Raw genomic sequence first — 22659 nt, forward strand, 5'->3', positions numbered from 1 at the left:
CATTGGACGCTAAGCTAATGAAATTTAATTGAAGAAACTAATTTTTTCTGAGTATGGAAGCCAATTCCTGCCACAAAAAAAGAAAGAAAAAAAATCATGCTTTGCTTTTGGTATAATTGACACAAGTCATTATGGCATGAAAATGTATGGCAAAAAGCTGATTTAAGAAATTTAGAAGTCATAATTATGACAATTTTATTTGTAGTTTTTGTGTCATTTATGACTTTAGACATTTCATCTCATAAATATGACTAATTTAAACTTTTTATCATAATTTTGATGTAGTATCTCAATTTCAACTTGTCATTTTGTAACTTTTTTCTCAGAATTACGATTTAGTATGTCATAATTTCAACTTGCGTCTCAGTTGACTTTTTTTTTATCCCATAATTGAATTTTTATGCCATAATTATAATTATAACTTTTTATCTCAAAGTTTTCGAATTGTCAAATGAATGTCATAATTTTGTCATTATCTCATAACTGACTTGTCATAATTATCACTTAGCATGCCATAATATCGACTTTTTCATAAGTATGACTTATCTAACCTGTAATTTACTTTTTATCTCATAATGGCTGTCATAATTTCAAATTTTTATTTCATAATTTTGACTTAGTATCTCAATTTCGGCTATGATATATATATATTTTTTTTTACTTTTTATCTTATCATTAATTAGAATGCCATCATTTCGACTTGTGTCATTATAACTTGTCTCATAATTCACTTTTTTCCCCAGCTTTTGACTTTTATCTCATAATTATGACCTGTCATGAATTGAACTTTTTACTCATAATTGACTATGCCATCATTTTTATCTTGTATCATAATTTTGTGTATCTCAAAATTTCAACTTGTGCCATAATTTTGACTTTTAACCTCATGAATATGACTAAATATGTCATAATTTCTATATTTTATGGCATAATTATGGCCAAGTCAAAAGGACACTAAATATGGCTTGGGATCTTCCTTCAGTGTCAAAGTCTGGCAATACTTTCAGCCATTTGAAATGATTCACAAACAAAGGAACCGGTTACGTTCTTGAGTAGGTTGATTGCATTTCCATTAACTGTTTAGTGTTATGAAATGTAATGCATGTCAGTATTTTTTCACTATTTTGATGAAAATGAACCATAAAATCAAATCACATGCAGTCAAAACGCAGTCTAGGCCTTTCCTCTCTGTTTCTTCAAGCTTATAATATGCTTTGCCACAGCTGATGAATTCTAATATCTTTCACTAACCTCTGCCAGCTCCAATAATGGAAGATGAACTCGATAAGCAAAACAAGGCAGTGAGTCATTTTTTGTGGTGACACTTTTGTTTGTTAAAGCAATGCTATGTCTATATTCATGTGACAGACCATACAAATTACATAAGGACTTTTCATTTCACACCATATCTCGACATTCTGCCACTATGGAGCATCAAAACAATAATTTCTGTGCCATTAGCCTCACAAAATGGGTTGTTTTTATGATTCTTTTGTCCTTTTTGAAGCTTGAATGCACTTCACTGATAAACTTTGAGAGAATTTGGAGAATGACGCAGTGATTTATGCCATTAGGAGAATCTTTGTGCGAATGCAGGATGGAAGGGAGCTCTGATAGGGATCGTATTAAAGCACAATGCTGCATGGCAAATCATATTATCCTGGTTAACTGACCCACACAGACCTTTTACCTGCCAAGATGCCACTGGTTACCATAGAGACCCGTTGTTTTGTCTCTGGGAAAGAGTCCATGTGTGGACTTACTAACTGTAGAGAAGACTGTATAGTTATCACAAGTTATCATATATATCTCAGTAACCATAAGGTTATGAGTCAAAAATCCAATTCCGCAGTTTTGAATTTTGGTTTCAAACACCTTGTTTTATGAATTTTGTCTTCCAAAATAAAATTACATCATAATTTTAAGTCAGTGATATCCAGTATCCACCACTTTTCTGAAGCACACTATTTCCTGTGAATGTGTAAGACTTCCGATCATTAGCTGCTATAGGTAAATAATAACATTATTAGAAATGCAGTAAACGGTAAACTATGTTTGCGCTACAAAAATAATGTTTTTATAATTACAATAATAAAATGATACCAGTTTGCAACAGAACAGACTGTTTTCGAACAGTCGAAATAACTAAAAGCGCTGACACCGGAAGTCTTGCACATGTAAGTTTGGAAATGGCCGTGCCCGTTGTTGCCTTTATAGAGTTTCTTTCACTAGTAAAGAATCGGAAAACCCGAAGCGGATGTAGAACTGGAGTGATAACGGAACGCTTTTGAGCGTGGAGAAGAAATCGCTGTCGCTCCGTTCCATTAGCTACGTGAATCCATTCCCGCTTTCAGTCCGTGCATTGACTACTCGGCTTCTTTGATTGGCTGAGAAGAAATATATAAACATACTAACGATTTTTTTTGTCCGAAACGTTAATTACTCGATATTAATGACTTGTTTATAGAATTATTGTAACGTTAGAAAATTAATATTATTTACAATTGTAGTACTTAATAATAGCGCCACTGCCATGATGACACTCCGAACTACAATTGCTTAAAATCTAAAAGACGTGGGCCGTGTTTTTATATTTTCTAGTTTTTATATTATGCTTAGTGAAATTGTTTCAATAAAACTTTAGTAGAAAACGTCCACAGATCTCCTCTGCCTGACGTATGATAGTCTGACCTTTATAGAGTAAGTATTCATCTTCTGATGCTTCATCTGAGCGCGCGCGTCTCCTCCAGTCTCTCTCCGCGCGCAGGGAGTAACTCCTCCTTTCGCTATTTCTGTTGTTCTTGCATGGGCATTACCGCAAGCCTGGGAGATCCGAACATGTGGTAGACCGACAGATTCCAGGTGTGGAGAACAAGTTTTTAGCCCCGTTGTGTGGAAATAACCGGGTGAGAGATGGTGTGATCGAGCGCTCGTCTTCAGATCTCTCTCCAAACATACAGACGTTCACTGAAGGTACGATTGGATTTGTCTTTTCACATCCTGTTCATTTGTGTTGTTCTAGAAAATTAGATTTGGAAGGATCTAAAACTAAAACGTATTGTAATGATGACCATATTGATTTGTGTGGATTTTGTACAAATTTATATTATTTTAACTTTACTATGTTAAAAAGTCTTAATGTAATGCATGCTTTCTATGTTTGTTGTTCTAAACTCTAGAGCTATAGATATTGTTATATAAAACAAGTCACATTTAGTCATAAATCAGCTATTTAATAAAGGTTATGTGGTTATAAGAACAATTTTTTTAAATCACGTTGGAGAAAGTTGTCAGATTGTGTGTATATTTATGTATTTAAAAGATATTCCCCGAATTATACTCTCAAGCAGGTAACCATGGCAACCGTTCGCGATATGAACAATTAATGGTACAATATGCCATTCGAGTTTTTCTAGAAAATATCTCTGAAAACATAAACTCCTTGTAGCCTAATTTAATCATTTGCACACTTGCCATCAACCTTTTTTTTTTGGAATGCAGAAGTAAGGTGTTTTCTGTGAATGTGCGAGACTTCCAATTCATTAGCCGATAGGTAAATAACAAGAAGAATAAACGCTACAAACCAGGTAATAATTACGACAATACACTAAAATAAAATTATACGAAATACCAGTTTGCAATATCAAGAGCTGTTTTGTACAGCTAAGAGCAACTGGAAGCGAATTAGTGTTGCCAAGTCCACAGTTTTGCTGCGGAATTGGGCTACTTTTATACTGTTGCCGCCATATATATTTATAGGTAGATGCCTCATTCGACAGCTCCAAGCACGTAGAGGTGTCCGCCAATCTTGCAACCGTCAACTTGACGTCATTCACCATAATAATCAATGGATATTCGAAGATGCCACAATCCTGCCCAGCTGATGTTTGTAAAAACCACCAAGATTTAAATTCCCGAAGAAACGGGATAACCTTTTACAGGTGAGAATGCGAGAGAATGGCGGAACCATAGATATGTAAGGATTGTGGCATCTTCGAATATTCATTGATTATTATGGTGATTGGTGAATGACTTGAAGTTGACCCTTCCAATATGGCGGACGGCTTAGGTATAGCGGCCCATAGAAACAGTCGCAAATGAGGCATATACATATACAAATCTATGGTTGCCGCTGGTAGTTTTTTTTAGTCTGCAGGTTGAAACGAATCACTCCTTCCCCCCGGAATGTGTGTTTTGAGCAATTTTGAGCCAATTTCCCCCAGAACGTGATTAGGCTAGTTAGGGCTAGTTTTGGGAAGTAGTTGACCTGGTTTTGTTAAGCAGACCTGGCAACCTTGAAGCGAATGAGACTAGAAGCTCATTCAAGTTACAAATGGCCACACCCGCTTTTATGTTAAAAATAAGGTGGATAGCGACATTTGTCACAAATAGAATACAAAGTAAATATATTTTTCAATAGCCATTAGGAAATGAAAAGGTGTGACAACTGATAGTTTACCTTTATTAAGTAAGAGAAACTTCTCTCTCTTGTGGTTTAACAGTTGAAAGTGATGGTTGATAGGAATGTTGTTCATACATCTAACCCCATCCTTAAACTTAACTCAAACCCTAAACCTAAATTGAACGTAAATCGGATAGAAATGTTATACCCGGATCATCACGGATGAAAAGAAGTTGGGTTTCCTCCCTATGCAGATCTCTGTGCTATTTTGTTTTACGATTACATGTCACATAATTTACATTAATGTACATCCCTCTTTGCACTAGTCTCAGAGGAGACGTTTTCTAACAGAGATGCTGATTGCATCTGGGCTTTGAGGCCAACCAAAATGCAAATGCATTCCGTGAGGAGAAACACCGAAATAAGAACCTTTCCAGAGGCTGTCAGATGAACTCAATACCTGACCAAAACTGCTGGTGATGGAACAATATTGTTGCGGGAGTGCTATTCTGAATTAATGAAAAACTGGAGCTGTGATTTTGGACAATGTCTTATTTGAAAATCTTATAGCAGATTACAATGATGTATCACTATATACTTGGGTTGATTGGTTTACAAGATAACCTCACTCATTTAAAACTATAGATACAAAAAAATCTTTAGATTGGTTTAGTGCATTTTTATCAGTTTTAAAAAATAAATTAATGAAAAAAATAAGTGATAAAATGACTAAAACAAAAACTATTAAATTAGCATTATTAACGTTCTAATGTTCCTTTTTATGGATATTTTGAGTTGGGTCTAGAGTAGACAATTGTTGTGTGTATATGTGTTACTAAAAAGTGAGGGATTTATTCTGTTCTCTGAGTTACAAGTGTTGTAACAAGATATCAGTCTTCAAAAGGTCATTGCTCTGGCATCAAACACTATGAGTTGGTTTATGGGCCCTAGGGGCTGGAAACTGGTTAATGCAGTGAGCTGCTTCCCAGCCCTCTGTAGTAGAACTGAATTAAAGCCAGTTCAGAGTAGAGCCAACAACTAATATGGAGAGCTAGAGATTATACCACCAAATAACTAACTTTAAGATATTTTAGGACAGTATTGTCAGTAAAATGTACTATTTTCTTTAGACTACATTTAAAATGCTGCAGTGTGTAATTTATTTATTTTTTCAGTGAGGTAATTTTATTGGTGCATAGAATGCCATTTTCTTCTCTTTTTGATTAAAAATGGTAAATTGAAGTATTTATTATTAATATAATTAAACATGTATTAAATAATATATATATATATATATAATTAATATTATTATTAATTGTTAATCATTCAAATAATTATAATAATGATTCATTATTGAAATATAAATATAAATAATTTTGATGAAAATTATAGATAAAAAGTATTATTATTTTTATATTATTATTATTATTATTATTATTATTATCGTAAATATTAATATACAGTCTGTACATTTGTATTAAATAATGTTATCAAATAGATCAAAATTCCACAGTTTTATAGATCGGTTTAGTTTAGTTTTTTTGTTATTATTATTATTCATCATTTGAATAATTTATAATTCTTATTAATTGTTGAAATATAAATATGAATAATGAATCAAGTTTTTATATTATTATTATTTGTATATTAGATTTATATAAAGACCATAAATTTGTATTAAATAATGTTATCAAATAGATCAAAATTCTGCAATTTTATAGATTGGTTCAGTTTTATTTATTTATTTTTTCATTTGAAATTTATAATTTTTGTTATTAACAACAAAACAGACACACATACACACACACACACACACATATATATAAAGTATTTCTTAAGTATTTCTCATACAGGGATGATACCACACAAACGTGGTTTTGATACAGTAATTCTTTTTTTAATAAAAAATTTAATATTAAAAAATATTTAGCATAACATCAACTTTTACATAAATATACACACAACCTGTGACAGATTGCCCAAATGTGACATTTAAAAAATACATTTGTCTTTATAACTACATAACCTTAATCATTATATAGTTGATTCATGATTAAATGAATGTGCTGCGACTTTTTATTAAATAATGGTTTTTCAAATCTAAATGCATATTATGTCGATGTCTGGTTTGTTGGTGTGTGAAATGAAATCCACTTCTAAAGAGCACTGCCCATTATAAAATGCTGAATAAGAGGTCAATAGTTTGAAGCTGTATATTGGAGCTGCTCTCTAACACAGTTGGGATTGACCTTGGAATGGGACTCGCATTTGAAACCTCTATAAATCCTGCACTCGCCGGCCCATGCGCCCTCAGGCTACAAGCAGAGGCATGATGGGATTGTGGAGGATGTATGGGCTCATACAGTATGTGTTCTGACTGTTGAACACGGCTCTGAGAGGAAGAACAGAATACAGATGATTACATTATTATAAGTCAATATAAACTGCATTTAAAAATGCCACAACATGCAGAACTGAGCAGATGACATAATCCAGATGTCTTGATCATAGACCATTGAGTTTAAGCTTTCTAATACTGTTTCCATGCACACACAGTGTTTCACATACACATGTACATTTGCAGAGGTGCATAGCCAGCTGGAAATGATGGTAACAGAGTTACATTCTTTAATTACATTTCTTCTTAGTCTGCGAATCACATTTAGCTCCTCTAGCATGTCTGCATAGTGAACCGACAGATCCATAGTCGTAAATCAAAAGAAGATTGGAGGAAAAAACATAGATTTATTGGATTTAGCTTATCTGTACATTTGAAACCATGCAGTGTTATTTTAGTATTATTTATGTACTACTTTAATATACCATAGTTTTTATTAATATTTTGAATAAGCTTTTATAGTTATTGTATTTTGTTTTTTCAGTTTAAATTTTTTGTTTATTTGTTTATTTATTTATTCATTTATTTATTTAATAAAATACAGCCCATTGTTTTTATTTCATTTTAGTTTCATTTATTTATATTGTAAATAAGTATTTATTTTATATTTTCAGTTTTCATTTTAATTTTAGTTTCATTTTTAATCATTTAATTTTGTGTGTTTTTTATTTAAATTAATTTATTTAAAAAAAATACAATTTAGGTTATATATTTTTTTTTCTCCAGTTTTAGTATAGTTTTATTTTTTAGTTATTATTATTTTTTTATTTCCACTTTTACTTATTTGCCTTATTTTATTTCCAGTTACTGTATTTGTAGTTTTTATTTTAATTTTGGTTGAATTCTAGTCATTGAATTTTGTTATGTGTTTTCCCCATAATTTGTATTAATTAAATTTTAGTTTTTTTAATATTACTATTTAGATTTTTATTTTAATTCAGATTTAGTTAAGTTTTAGTTTATTTCCAGTTAGTAATTTTAGTGCTTTGACTTAAACTTATTTCAGTTAGCTGCCAAGACAACATTTCTAATTTTAGTTTACTTTGTTTTTCATCTAATATTTATGTATTATTTTTAGTTTTTAGTATTATATAAATACTATTTTATTATACTATAGTTTTTTTATTTATATTTTAAATATGTATATATTTTTATATTTTCAATTTTAATTTTAGTATAATTTTTAATCATTTAATTTTATGTTTTTTATTTGTATTACATTTTTTTTTAAATACTACTATTTAGATTTTCTATACTTTTTATTTCAGTTTCAGTTTCAGTTCAGTTTTAGTTTTTAGGGTTTCTTTTTTTCTATTATTATTTATTACCTTATTCACTTTATCCTAATCAGCGTATTTAAAATAATTGTATTTTGATATATCTGAATTTTAATAATTTTTAATGAATTTAAAAATATATATATTTTAACATAATTATTTCATTTATAATTATAGTATTTTATCTAGAAAATAGTCATCTCAAGTTTTAGTAAAACCACCTTTATTCTTCCATGAAATAATATTGCAGTGTATATTATTGCATTGAGTTGTGCTCATTGCATTCTGAGACACAGCACCAGATACTTGCATCTCCAAGCGTAATTCTGGAGAGAGTTCATATGCAGGCACTTTTCACTTGATATTAAAAATGTATACTCATCCTTATAAAAAAAAATTTTATATTATCTTTCATATTTCAGATTACTAATATGAAAAATGACACAAACTGCAGCTTTTCTGCCAACGTTTTTTAACATTCATCCGTGACTTTTCCAGATTAATTGCACTACTAAACTGTCAAGCTACATTTCATTTTAAGCACTTTATAGATGCCTGTAAAAATGCACAGAAGACAGCGTATAATAATTCATAAAGTGCTCATTAATAGTTTAGTATCTTTTCAGGTGGGTCTGAATACAGATGCATGTGTCAGCGTCCGGCCTGCATGTCCTATCAGCGCTGCACTAATCCCATCAGTATTGTTGCTGTTTAATCTGGGCTGTATCTCGTATCCTGTATCCCGTCTGCTCCGGTTCGTGCACCACATGTTGGTCTTCTAGGCATGTTCCGTGCTGGATTTATTTCTCACCCCCAGCATCAACTTAGCATGTGCTTTTATCATTAGGCTGATGAAATACTTTTTTACTGGAAAGATCTTCTTTTACATTTATTCATTTAGCAGGTGGTTTTAGCCAAAGTGGTTTATAAATGAAGGATATTAAAAGCAATTCATAGAAAGGAGGCAACAGCAATAGCAATACAGTTCAAAGTTCCAAAATTGGCAAGAAAACTACAAGAGAGCAAAATTTTCACTCGGAAATTGCTATTAAATTTCACAAATAATTAGAGAGAAATGGCAAGATTTTTGCATATATGTTGAATGCATTTTTTAAAAATATACCATTCATGACAATAGTAAAAGAGTATGGGGTATGCTTTTTATTTATATTTTGTAGATGGAGATTTTATTTGTTTATTTATATTGAGAGAATTGCTTTTAGAAAGGACTTTTAGTATGTATTTTGTATTGTTAGTATAACAACATAGGTTTTTATTTGATGTTATTTTATTTTTATTATGTTTCTTGATAAATGTGATGTTTTACAACAACAGTGAAAAGTTCTTTATTTTATATTTATAAGAAATAGTTTATATTGTAATGTTTTGATAAATTTGACTGAATTTGATCATTATGTGACCTTTAATGGAAAGATTTTTTAATGGAAAGATTAAGCTGGAAAGACTCCTGTAATTAACTAGCAAACTTTTTCCTAATAAAAGTCCAGATGTAATTTCCCACACACACACATAGAGAGAGAGAGAGAGAGTTTGATGATTGCATTTCATCAGTGCAGCTCCTTAATCAGATCTGCAGTGCTGGTCAAACTCAATCGCGCTGGGCTGCTTGACCCGACACTTCCTCTGTCAGCACGTGCTGAATCAAACTGACTGAACACGGACGACGCGTCTGTCAGAACTAACGTGTCACTTCATATGTTGGATTTGTGGTTTTGCATCGCCATCTTGCGGACATTGTGACATTGTACCCGAAGTAATGGAGCTCAAAGTGGTCGTTTGGCATGCTCACCTGTACAAGTGGTCTGACAGTCAGTCTGTGTGTGTGTGTTTGCGTTTAGAGTTTCATGGAGATCCGGTCGGATGACAGCTGGAACTGTGGTTATAACCGGAGGAATTCTCGCGACGGTGATACTCCTGTGTATCATTGTCGTGCTCTGTTACTGTCGACTTCAGGTGAGCGCGCGCGCCTCATAACTTAAGGCTAAAAAATAATGACAGATATTTTCCTCTATGCATTGAATTTTGTGAATAAACAAAGCAAAACTAAACAAAAAAAAACAGATTTGATAGATTTATTTAAAAATATATATATATTTATACAGTTTATTTTATTTAGAATGATGACAATAGTGAAACAGTAGGGTATACATGTTTTTAATTTAATATTATATTATTATTATTATTGATAGATTTGAAAAACCTAACTTTTTTTTATATATATAGATTTGGTTGATTTTTCATGAATTCTTTTATTTTAAAAAAGTGAATCGAGTTTTTATGATATTTATAAGTTTTATTACTTTTATTTTATTTATAATGATAGCAATAGTGAAACAGTAGGGTGTAGGTTTTTTCATTCAATTAAATATTATATTATTTTACCGACAGATCCATAGTCGTAAATCAAAAGAAGATTGGAGGAAAAAACATAGATTTATTGGATTTAGCTTATCTGTACATTTGAAACCATGCAGTGTTATTTTAGTATTATTTATGTACTACTTTAATATACCATAGTTTTTATTAATATTTTGAATAAGCTTTTATAGTTATTGTATTTTGTTTTTTCAGTTTAAATTTTTTGTTTATTTGTTTATTTATTTATTCATTTATTTATTTAATAAAATACAGCCCATTGTTTTTATTTCATTTTAGTTTCATTTATTTATATTGTAAATAAGTATTTATTTTATATTTTCAGTTTTCATTTTAATTTTAGTTTCATTTTTAATCATTTAATTTTGTGTGTTTTTTATTTAAATTAATTTATTTAAAAAAAATACAATTTAGGTTATATATTTTTTTTTCTCCAGTTTTAGTATAGTTTTATTTTTTAGTTATTATTATTTTTTTATTTCCACTTTTACTTATTTGCCTTATTTTATTTCCAGTTACTGTATTTGTAGTTTTTATTTTAATTTTGGTTGAATTCTAGTCATTGAATTTTGTTATGTGTTTTCCCCATAATTTGTATTAATTAAATTTTAGTTTTTTTAATATTACTATTTAGATTTTTATTTTAATTCAGATTTAGTTAAGTTTTAGTTTATTTCCAGTTAGTAATTTTAGTGCTTTGACTTAAACTTATTTCAGTTAGCTGCCAAGACAACATTTCTAATTTTAGTTTACTTTGTTTTTCATCTAATATTTATGTATTATTTTTAGTTTTTAGTATTATATAAATACTATTTTATTATACTATAGTTTTTTTATTTATATTTTAAATATGTATATATTTTTATATTTTCAGTTTTAATTTTAATTTTAGTATAATTTTTAATCATTTAATTTTATGTTTTTTATTTGTATTACATTTTTTTTTAAATACTACTATTTAGATTTTCTATACTTTTTATTTCAGTTTCAGTTTCAGTTCAGTTTTAGTTTTTAGGGTTTCTTTTTTTATTATTATTATTTATTACCAATTTTACTTATTTGCCATTTACTTCCAGTTATTTTTTAGTTTTCATTTTGATTTTAGTTGAATTCTTAGTCATTTAATTTTATGTGTTTTCCCCCACCATTTTTATTAATTAAATTTAAATTTAAAATCTAAATTTATTTATTTCCAGTTAGTAATTTTAGTGCTTCAACTTTTCGTTTAGTTTGTTTTTCATCTAATATTTATGTTTTATTTTATTGTCTATTGTTAATAATGTAGTGATGCACAAAGCACCACTCAGAAGATGCTTTCAAAGCAAGCAGCTTTCTGTTGGTTAGCGCGGCAAATTTGCATGAAAAGCTTGAACCTGCTGTGAAATCTGCTTGGGGAAATGTGTCGCTCTTAAGTGAAATTCCCAATCGCTTGGATTGTCATTGAAATGACTGGATTTTGGACAGTGATAAATATGAGCAGCAGTTGGTTATATCTAATATTCTTGAAAATCATTGACAAGAAATACCCATCCACATGTTTGTGAAGTAACAATATATTAGATTTATTTGATATTTACTTTGCTCTTTAATCTTTTAAAATTGTGAGTGCTTTCCAAAAAATCTACAGGCAGCCAACTGAAGTGAAGGCCATAAGAAACACCAGCCGAAAAATATGATATTGGACAGTTTCTTGAAAAGAGAAGCAGCCCAGGCCAGAGTAGCAACCCAATCAGCTTTGACAAACCCTGCTGAGACACAAAAATATGAAAGTGTGAGAGGTATATATATGAATATATATTTTTTAAAAGTTTGGAAACATAGTTATTTTTAGTTGTTGAGTACTTGAGTTTTTTTGTTGTTGTTCTTTTTGAATTTTGACAACTTGGTCATATATGTACTTTTATTATATGGAAAAGAGCAGCATGAACATTCTTCAAAATATCTCCTTTTGTCCTCCACAGAAGAGGGTTTGAAACAACATGAAGGTTAATCACGATGAACAGAACTGAATCTTTGAGTAAACATTTTGACAGCACTCAATGAGATTTAGACAGGAGATTATTGTATATTTATGCATAAATACCGTATATAGCCTACTATATACACTTGCACAGACTATTTATAAGTCATTCATTTCTTTGTAAAAAGTGCAATATTGTATACATGTTTTTAATTTAATATTATATTATTATTATTATTGATAGATTTGAAAAACCTAACTTTTTTTTTATATATAGATTTGGTTGATTTTTCATGAATTCTTTTATTTTAAAAAAGTGAATCGAGTTTTTATGATATTTATAAGTTTTATTACTTTTATTTTATTTATAATGATAGCAATAGTGAAACAGTAGGGTGTAGGTTTTTTCATTTAATTAAATATTATATTATTTTTTTAAAAATTTGATTTGAATGATTTTTATTTTATTTATACACTTTATTTTATTTTTATTTGTAATGATAACACTAGTCAAACAGTTGGATGCAGTTTTTTTTAAATGTAATTATATTTTATATTATTATTTTTTGATAGATTTTAATAATTTTTATTTATAAACTTTATTACTTTTATTTTTATTTATAATGATAACTGCAACAGTATGATGTAGATTTTGATTTATTTTTATTTACCCACAGAAGAGGGTTTGAAACAACATGAAGGTTAATCACGATGAACAGAACTGAATCTTTGAGTAAACATTTTGACAGCACTCAATGAGATTTAGACAGGAGATTATTGTATATTTATGCATAAATACCGTATATAGCCTACTATATACACTTGCACAGACTATTTATAAGTCATTCATTTCTTTGTAAAAAGTGCAATATTGATATCACTTAAAAAGGGTTAAGATCCCATTATTTTATTTTATATATATTAATATTAATTTTAGATATTCTTTAAATCCATTTTAGTAAAAACATTTATTTTCCCATTAAATAACATTGCAGGATGTTTTTAAATGTCATTTTATTTAATTTGTCATTTTTATGTATTGTAGATGTTATTTTGGTTTTATTTATAAACTTTATTACTTTTATTTTTATTTATAATGATAACTGCAACAGTATGATGTAGATTTTGATTTATTTTTATTTACAACAGTAACAATTTTGGAGCAGTAGGAAGAAGATTTTTTTAATTTAATTAAATTTTATAATATTGTTTCTTTTGAAAGATTTAAATGAAGTCAGTGAGTTGTTTTATTTATAAAAAGATTATTATTTAATTAGATTTTATTTATTATGATATATTTAAATAAATTATATTTTTCTTTTGGTTTTGGTGACCTTGGATGAAAAAGTTAGTGCTCCTGTAATTACAAAACAACAATAATAATTATTCATTCATTCATTCATTTCTCCAATGAAGTCCTATGGCATTCCTATCTCTCTTGCTGACTGACTGGCCTTGTTTTTCTTCTAGTATTATTGCTGTAAGAAGAATGGATCCGATCCAGATGCTGTTTGCTCACAACCCCAGTTTGCCTGCAACGCATGCAGCACAACTAGGTTGGACGGGGTCGCCTCTAACCCGCTCTCCCTGTCGCCGGAGCCCACGCCACCGCAGAGCTTCTGCCCCACCTGCTCCCCATACAGCTCTCCATTTTACATCAGCACCATGGACGAAATGCGGAACGGGGCCGAACGGATCACTTACATGCCGTCCCACTATGACAGCCCGTGCCTGTCTCTCACCCTTCCCTCTTTGCACAGCGCATCGCTGAGCTCTCGAAGCCGTCCGGACCTCTACTCCAACACACGTGCCATAAGCACTGATGTCTGATCAGTGACGTCCACCGAAATCACCCCTAATGTTTCTTCTGTGTACAAAACAGAGTGAATGGGGACAGCGAGTACTCCGTTTTTACATTTTATCTGTCTAGCAGTAAATTTAAATCAATAATGTTTTATAGAAACTGACACAGATTTGTTCTTCCTGAGTTTATTTGACTCTAATTAACAAAAAATTATTAATCTGTATTTTTGTCTTGCTTTTAAATCTAAGCATACTTAAAATAAGATAAATGCACTTGAGAAGCAAAGTTGTGCAAGATAAGGCTTTTTTTTAAATCTTGAATTAGTTTTTTATGGTTAATTTTTTCCTGTTATTTTAGTAGACTTCACTAAACTAAAAGTTAGATTTGTGCTAAATCAAAACTGCCATTTTCAAAAACAATGGACAACAATGAACAATGAAATAAAATAAACAAACAATGCAATACAAATAAACAATTAACATTAAGTAACATAAATTAGATAAGCAAAATAACTATTCTCTGAAGATAAGTTTTAACATCTTACACTTTTCAAAAGGTGTTTAAATGTTTTTAGGGAAAACAAAACAATGTCATTAAAAAATTGCAGTGAAGGGCTAAAACAACAGAAAACAATCTGCCGGTTTTCAAAAACAATGAACAAAAATAAAATAAAATAGAACAAAAACAACAATGAAATATAAATAAACATTAAATAAACAAAATAATTATTCTTTGAGGTGTTAACATCTTATGCTATTTAAAGGTGTTGTCAAGACAAAAATACTGATTGAGAACATTTTTTTGCAGCGGAGGGTAAGGGCTCGTAGTTTTCTAAGCAGCCTTCAAAAACTGGGCTTCCTGTAATGGGCTGATGTATGAGGGCTATCCTACACAAGAACATTTTGTTATTGTGCCACAATAAAACATGTTTTATTTTATTTCATTTTATAAAACAATTTTTTTAGTTTTTTGCAATTCCACTTGGTGGCGCCAGAGGTGCAAAAATCACACACTTGATCTTTAATTAAAAGATTTTTTTTTTAGCCATCTCTATGCAAGATCAGTGTAATCTGTCATAACAAGGGGTCTGAGTGTCTATTTAGTCCATGATGAGATGTGAGGTAATGTAGTGATGTTTATTTTTTTTTATTACATGCAAAGTTTGAATATGTAAATGATTCTATTTAAATGATTCTGTTTGTTTGTAAACCTGGTTTTACCTAACTTTTATTAGCCAAACAGTGGCTCATGTTTAGTCAAGGGTAATGTGTTCCTGTATTGCGTGTCCAGCCGACTTGTTTGAGTTAATTTGTGATGCTCAATCATAAATATCTGTCAATGACAAGGATATGATGATAACTGGTAGCAACTGTTACTTTCTATGTGAAGAAAAATATTTTTTACTGTAGTGTCTTTAGACTGTTTAAAACATGAGCAATGTTTTACAAATGAACCAGTGAGCAAATAAAGAAATAAATTAAGAATACTTTCTACTCTGTGCCTTGCAAAGAAGCAAAATAGTTATCATAATATAAAAATAATTAACATAATAATAGCTAGGATCTACCACTTCTTTTTTTAAACACAAATATTTGATCTTTTTCACATAAATTAAAGTGTTTTTTTTTACTCTAACCTCATTTGCTTTTTTTGTGTTTTTATTAAGTGTATTATTTTTGTATTAAGTAGTTTTTTTTGTTTCATTTTATTTTATTTTATGAATTATAAAAAACATTAAATGTACAAAAATAAATAAATTTTATTAACATTAATTAATTTGTATTTAAAAAAAAATTTTTAATAGACTAATAATAGCTTGTCTCTACCACTACTTTATAAAATATAAAAATATATATTTTAGATCACAGAGATTAAAGTTTTATTTTGACATTTTAATCAGAATCACATTTGCTTTTTTCTCTTTTTTTTCTTAATTATTATTTATGTATTTTTGTTTCATGTTGTTATATAAATTATAAATTGTATTAAATTTACTACGATATATGTTTTTATTAATATTAATGAATGAATGAATTAGTATTACTTATTCTTTTAGTTATTTACTTTTTTTGTATTTTTGTTTAATTACAATTTATTTTATGAATTATAAATTAAATTCAATTTACTATGATAAATACGTTTTCATTAATGTTAATTCATTTAATGATGAATTATTTAGTATTAATATATAATGACATAACATAGCAGAAATATTTAAGGTAACTAATAGTTTGGCTCTTCTTCATAAAATACTTTTTAAAAAGATTTATCACAGAAATTAGAGTTTTTATTTTGACATTGTAATCAGAATTCTGCCTTAATAATATTTGCGTTTTTATATATATTAAGTGTATTATTATTATTATTTTGTTTCATGTTATTTATAAATTACATGAAATGTACGTCAACAAAATATGTTTTATTAATATTATTATATTAAATTACTTTGTATTAATGATAAATTCTATTTTTGTTGTCTTAAATACCAAAAAAACAGTAAACCTGCAGCAGGTGGGCGTGGCTCTTTCCAGCGGCGCTGATGACGTCGCCTGCGTCCCGCGTATGCGGCGCGAGCGCTGATGAGGTTTGCGGATGTTTCTGCGTGTGCACGCGCGTCGCTCAGCTGACAGGCTCAGCAAGTAAGTTGATTTTTCACCTCAGGAAACTCACAGCAAACACCAAAATGAAAGAAAAAAAACGTCCGCGTTGACACGACACACGCGCTCGGGTTTGTTTGATATTCAGCGTGGGAGTGTTTAAAAGCCTTCGAAGCTCGTAAGCGCTTATTTTAAAGTTAAAGTGGCAGAAAATGAGCTATTAGCGGTGGCTAGCTGGCTAACTGACTAGCTTCAGGTTAGTTAGGCTGCTTCTCACTGACAATACACATTGTGTTTAGGATTTTAACTAGCTGTTATGATGGGTTGTGTGTGTGTTATGAAAAACGTTAGTAGTAGTACGAAACGGTGTTAGTCAGCCTTATTTTTTGCTGTTGAAGGCGTTTCCTGTCTCTTTGAATCCCTGTTTAGTCAGCTGCTAATATTTTATTGTTTTTTGCAGGGATTTACGCTCAAATTTATATTTTATTTGTTCTTAAATAGCTGGTCGTAACAGCTCGGTAAACAGGGTTCGTTTTGTGATACTGTTTGCTTAATCTACGTGTATTTATGACACTAAATTTCGTAATAAAAAATGTATTAATCATTTGTATATATATATATATATGGCTCAAACCCTGTCAGTTAGATGACTGTTCCTGATAAGGAACAGGTGTGATGAATAAAATATTGTGATTTACATAATTGAAAGGCACGCTAGTTTGTTTGGCTAATGTTTGAAAAGGTTTAGGATGGTAAAACAAACATGCCAGTTTGTTTAAAGGGGTCATATGATGCGATTTCATTTTTTCCTTTCTCTTTAGAGTGTTACAAGCTCTTGGTGCATAAAGAAGATCTGTAAAGTTGCAAAGACTAAAGTCTCAAATCCAAAGAGATATTCTTTATAAAAGTTAAGAGTTAGCCACACCTACCTAAAACGGCTCGTTCGAACACGCCCCCACATACCTACCTCACTTGTGGAAAATAATGTGTTTTTTTAACTTTAAACCGCATAAACACATTTCATTACACCAAATACACAAAATAATGTTCTTTTTAGCAGCATCATATGACCCCTTTAAAATGTTCAGCTCTGCTAGCCATGAACTCCTCACCGGTGTTTTTAAACGTTAAAGGCCTCACCTCACTTCTCCAAAGCTCAAGAATAACGGAAAAACTGTACAGTAGTAACTTGTCTACAATTATTGAAAATGTCTTAATGTTACCACAACAATGAATAATTGCAAATGCATCATTGGTGATTGACAGGCTGTTATAGAGCCGTTTGTTACTGTTCTGGTTCATTTAGCTTTAAGAGTGTTTCAACTCAAGGCTTTTTTTGTGAATATACCAGAATATAAAAATATTTTGTGAATATACCAGAGAAAACATCCTATAGTTTCAGTTTTAAAAAAAAAATCTAAAAGGCAAAACCCTTATTCAATCCAAACAAATGTTGATAATAATATTAACCTTTTTATATCAATATTAATGTTAATAGTATTAGGCTGCAATTCCCAAATAAATTCAAATAATTATTTTATATTAATTGTATTAATTTAGCTTTTTATTAGTATTTTTGTTTGTTAATATGTATTAATTATTTATTATTTTTGCTATTTTGTATTTCTATTTGTTCTATTTTATTCTATTTTATTGTATGATTTATATAATAAATTAAATTTGGCTGATATCATCTATTTATCTATAATATTTTTCTAAAATTGAAACTTAAATCTATTAAGTAATATACATGTAAATGTAGTATGTTACTTTTGATAATGATCTAAATCTTAGGATAAAATGTATAATATTTATAATCATATAATGCAATTTATAATAATAATGTAATGTAATATTGTACATTCGCAATACTGCACAGCCCTGTGCCTTATTGCTTAATTATATAGTTCCTCTGTTTGTTCCAATTACTCTTCTGTTCCTTTTTTGCTGGGTGATTTAATCGGACAGATTTTCTTGTATTACATCATGGTTGGCCCTGAACGAGAACTCAGACAGAGAGACAAATAACTCAGGATTTTGAACTTTAAACACCGTGTTGGACGGCAGGAAGGCCTTGGCTCTTTCTCAGTAGTTCAGTGTGGATGGTGTCATGTAGTTTATGCCATGTTGTAGAAACTAATACTGTACTAATACAGTATCTGTTTATTGGCTTTAAATTATGGGTGTGAGTAATACAGCAAGCATAGAGCATAAACTGTTGTTTCCAAAGCCTGTTTCTCATGCTGCGCCTGCAGTGTGTGTGTGTGAGAGAGAGAGTACTGTGGCTAATGCACACCCAGAATAAGTAAACTGCACCAGTTTTATCTGTGGTTGAACATCTGAGACAGAGGCTCAGGCTCAGTTTAACCCTCCAAGCTGCTTGGTGGTGTTTAGTACTGATTACTACAGCTAAAGGAACATGATGTGAATTGTATTGTAAATTTGGATTTATTTTATTTTATTTTATTTTTGTCTTACTGGGATATTTTCACTGAATTTATTAGAATAATTGATAATAATTTATTAGAATAGAATAAATAATTTCTATTCTCTAGTGTCAGTGACCACAGCACCATGATATGTTTTTAAATTAAAATGCATTATGATTAGTCAATATTTTTATAGTATGTAATATATAAATTAAATGCTGTATGAAAATTATATATCTGTGCTATTTTAGTATTAATCAGATACTGTAATATCTAAAAAAATATATATTAATTTTTTTATTTTCTGTTTTTATTTTAATTTTAGTTAAAAGTTTTAGCAACTTTGTTTTGTTTTTGTCCCTTTTCTTTTTTGAGTATGCCATAGTTTTTATGAATTTTTTTTTAAGCTTTATCTATTTTAGTACATTAAGTTAAATTAAATAAAAAATATTGTCTTAGCAACTAGCTGAAAAAGTATGTTTGCGATTTTTATATTTATTATATTATTTCAGTTAAGTTTTATTTTTATTTCAAAAATAAAAACTTAACTTGTATAAAATAAAGTTTAAAAAGTTTAAAACATTTAAATTTTATTTAAAAAAAAATACAATTTATATTAACCATATGGTTAAAATGATATATAAATTAAAGATAACTGATTTGATTATTATTAACTGGACTATATCTTTGCCAGGCGACACTATAATTCATTAATCGACATCCAAAGAAGTGAATAGTAATCTTAGTTCCTTAACTGGCTAATTCTAAAATAATGACCATGAGTTTGTAATTGCTTAAAGTTTGTGTCCTTTTGGTGTTTGTGCAGTCTAATTCAATTTCAATGACTAACCGGTACTCTTTAGTGGGTTCTAAATGCATTCTCTGTTTATGTCAAGTGAGGAACTACTACATAATGAAAATGAAGGGCACACAGAGACCTTCTGTTAGTGTGCGGTTTTATCCTGTGCATTTTTCAATGACTGTAATTGATGGAGAATGACGGCCACATGACTGCTGTGTGTGTGAATGTGAAGACCCTTTCACCCACCGTGACCCCTGATCTGAACTCAAGGAGCCAACTGTTTAAGTTACTGCAGTTGCTTTATTGGCTGGACACTTGTTTGAGATCATCATCACCATCGCATGCTAGTTGTGTAATAGTATGTGATTTTTTTTTTTAATGTGTGAAAAAACTTTCTGCATACTGTGTGTGAACATCAGTGGTGGTTTCAGAGTCTTTTCTTTGAGCTGCTTTAGGCTGTGAAAATGCACTCAGATAGATGACACCTCGATAAACATGAACTTGCTTGTTGAATCAGCAATAATGTGTGAAAAGCTAGATGGTTGATATCATTTTCAAATGACACTGCTGTAACTCTCTAAAAGTGACTGGTGCTTTAGTGCTGATTGATTGTTCGATTGTTTATTTTTTCTTGATTCAGCTTCTGCCTGTCTGAACATGATTAGTATCTAGAGGTCGACCGATTCATCGGTTTTGCCGATTAATCGGCACCGATAGTGTATCCAAAGCTAAGTTGATGTGAAATGTCAAAATGGACCATTTTTACGGTTTAATAAATGTCCCACATCATATTGTGTACAGTTGTGTTTTGTATTCCAAAGGAAAGATATTTTCATAATTTCTTCTGAAATGTAATAACGATTTCTGAAGTGACTTTTCTGATGTCGTCAAGGCTTTGTGGGCGGGGAAAAATATATGTTACGTATATACAATGTTACATATATAACAAGATATAAGAAATATAATAAAAAATAAATATATATATATTTTTATAAATTGCAAAATGCAGGTTTAATATGCAAGGAAATCCAATACAGAGTAAACCATCCAGTCATTGAGTATTTTACGTTGCAGAAGTTAAAGTAGATCTTTTAATCCACAATGTACCCAGTGTAACAGGTCTGTCTTGTTGGTAGGGTTGCAGCAGCTGTGGGCCGAACGGGCGGACTGTCCCAGGCTATCATGGATGACAGCTCCTCTCTGGGCAGAGTGAGCGGCTCCACTGAATCTGTGTCAACCGTCACCAGTGAGGAGTTTGTTCTTGTGCCGCCCACTGCTGGGGGCTCCCCCTCCAGCTCAGAGGGGAGGCCCAGGCTCAAGGTATCTCTTTCTACTGCCTGCTAAGCATCCTTTACTATTTGTTTTATTGTGTCAATAAGAATGAAGTTAAAAGTAATCTAGACTATTTATCCTCTGCCATCTCCCTCTATGTCAGATGTCGTGGAATGGGAGTGAGCAGTTGGAGCGGGCGATGGAGGAGGTGCTGGATGATGTTTGTGATGGACCAGGATCTGCAGAGGAGAAAGGAAGTCCTACAGCACTCAGTTCTCAGATCAGACCACCCGGCCTGACTTTGGACACTGCTCCTCATGGTATTTCCTGCTTGCAGTAACAAACTAACAGACAAACTAACTCTGTTTTATCCCGAACTCCCATTGGTCCTTGTTAAACCATGTCTTATTGTCAATATTTTACAAATTAACCGAGGCAAAGCTAAAGTGTACAAAGATATTTTTCTATTATTATTATTATTAATAATAATTTTCAGGGCTGTTTCAATACATATTGAATTTTAAGTATATGATTCATTTTTAGCAAGTTTGCCATTTTATATATTTTTTTTAATATATATATAAATTTTACAATATACTGTATACAATATATAATAGATTACCTAATTTATTTTCTTCTTTTTTTTTTTTTTTAAACTAGCTCTATTTATCATAACTGCTTCCTGTTGCCAAGTGCTAAAATTGGGAGGGCTTTGAACACTTACTTCCTCTCTGCCTTGCACAAACTTCCTCATTCAGTCACTCTTGACAATGGACCTATACATAAAACAAAGGTTTATGCAAGCAAGAGTTTATTGTTTGAGGATTTCGACACAAGAATCTAAAGAAATAGTCAGCGTAAAACACATTGTTCTACCTCTTAAATATGATTCGATGAGCCACTTAATGACTTGCATAATATCGCAAATATAAAAACTTTTATAAAGTTTTAGAGAAGAAAATAAACAAATACACATTTCTGCAACCTTACACAGTATATTGACACTTCTTTGTCTGTGTCTGCAGAAGCATCAGCAGCAGTTTTGGAGAGTTCAACAGAACCGGAGGAAGACAGCGTGCAGTTCAGTCAACTGTCCTATCTTGGCTGCACCTGGGTGAAGGCCCCTCGTAACGAGACGGAGGCCCAGAAAGCCATGGCCACCCTGCGGGCAGAGAGCGCCATCCCCATCCCCATAACCCTCCATGTGCCCAACGGTCCAGACGGTTGTGTCCGGTCAGTCATTTGCCAAAAATGCAGTGGGGTCCACAAATCTGAGACCACTAATATTTTTTGAAAAAAATAAATTATATATATATATATA

General features: G+C 30.6%; 2 protein-coding genes across 3 annotated transcripts in view; both read left to right on the plus strand.

The window, feature by feature from the left end:
* The first annotated feature begins 2784 nt into the window (after positions 1–2784).
* Positions 2785–14324, plus strand: LOC107715069 (protein FAM163A-like). 2 transcript variants are annotated; one of them, XM_016521110.1, is made up of 3 exons: positions 2785–2973; positions 9937–10051; positions 13905–14324. In XM_016521110.1, the coding sequence occupies exons 2-3, from the start codon at positions 9959–9961 to the stop codon at positions 14262–14264; spliced, it is 453 nt and encodes a 150-aa protein (XP_016376596.1). In that variant the 5' UTR covers positions 2785–2973; positions 9937–9958; the 3' UTR covers positions 14265–14324. The 2 variants fall into 2 exon arrangements, with proteins under 2 accessions (XP_016376596.1, XP_016376595.1); XM_016521109.1 differs by lacking the exon at positions 2785–2973 and adding an exon at positions 9799–9851.
* Positions 14325–16806: 2482 nt separating this feature from the next.
* The window catches only part of LOC107715121 (rab GTPase-activating protein 1-like), a 100296-nt gene continuing 94443 nt past the window's right edge, over positions 16807–22659 (plus strand). The window contains 4 exon segments of the mRNA XM_016521189.1: positions 16807–16877; positions 21203–21386; positions 21502–21658; positions 22364–22571. Coding sequence (XP_016376675.1) covers positions 16831–16877; positions 21203–21386; positions 21502–21658; positions 22364–22571 — 596 coding nt within the window. The 5' untranslated portion in view covers positions 16807–16830.

Source organism: Sinocyclocheilus rhinocerous, unplaced genomic scaffold (genome assembly GCF_001515625.1).
Source record: "Sinocyclocheilus rhinocerous isolate Xijiao unplaced genomic scaffold, SAMN03320098_v1.1 scaffold509, whole genome shotgun sequence".
NCBI classification, from domain to species: Eukaryota; Metazoa; Chordata; class Actinopteri; order Cypriniformes; family Cyprinidae; genus Sinocyclocheilus; species Sinocyclocheilus rhinocerous.

Bases quoted from the DNA above. Each gene is read 5' to 3' on its own strand.
- LOC107715069 (XM_016521110.1), top strand. From the start codon at position 9,959: ATGACAGCTGGAACTGTGGTTATAACCGGAGGAATTCTCGCGACGGTG. The intron at 10,052-13,904 runs GTGAGCGCGCGC...TTTTTCTTCTAG, and splicing joins TCTGTTACTGTCGACTTCAG to TATTATTGCTGTAAGAAGAA.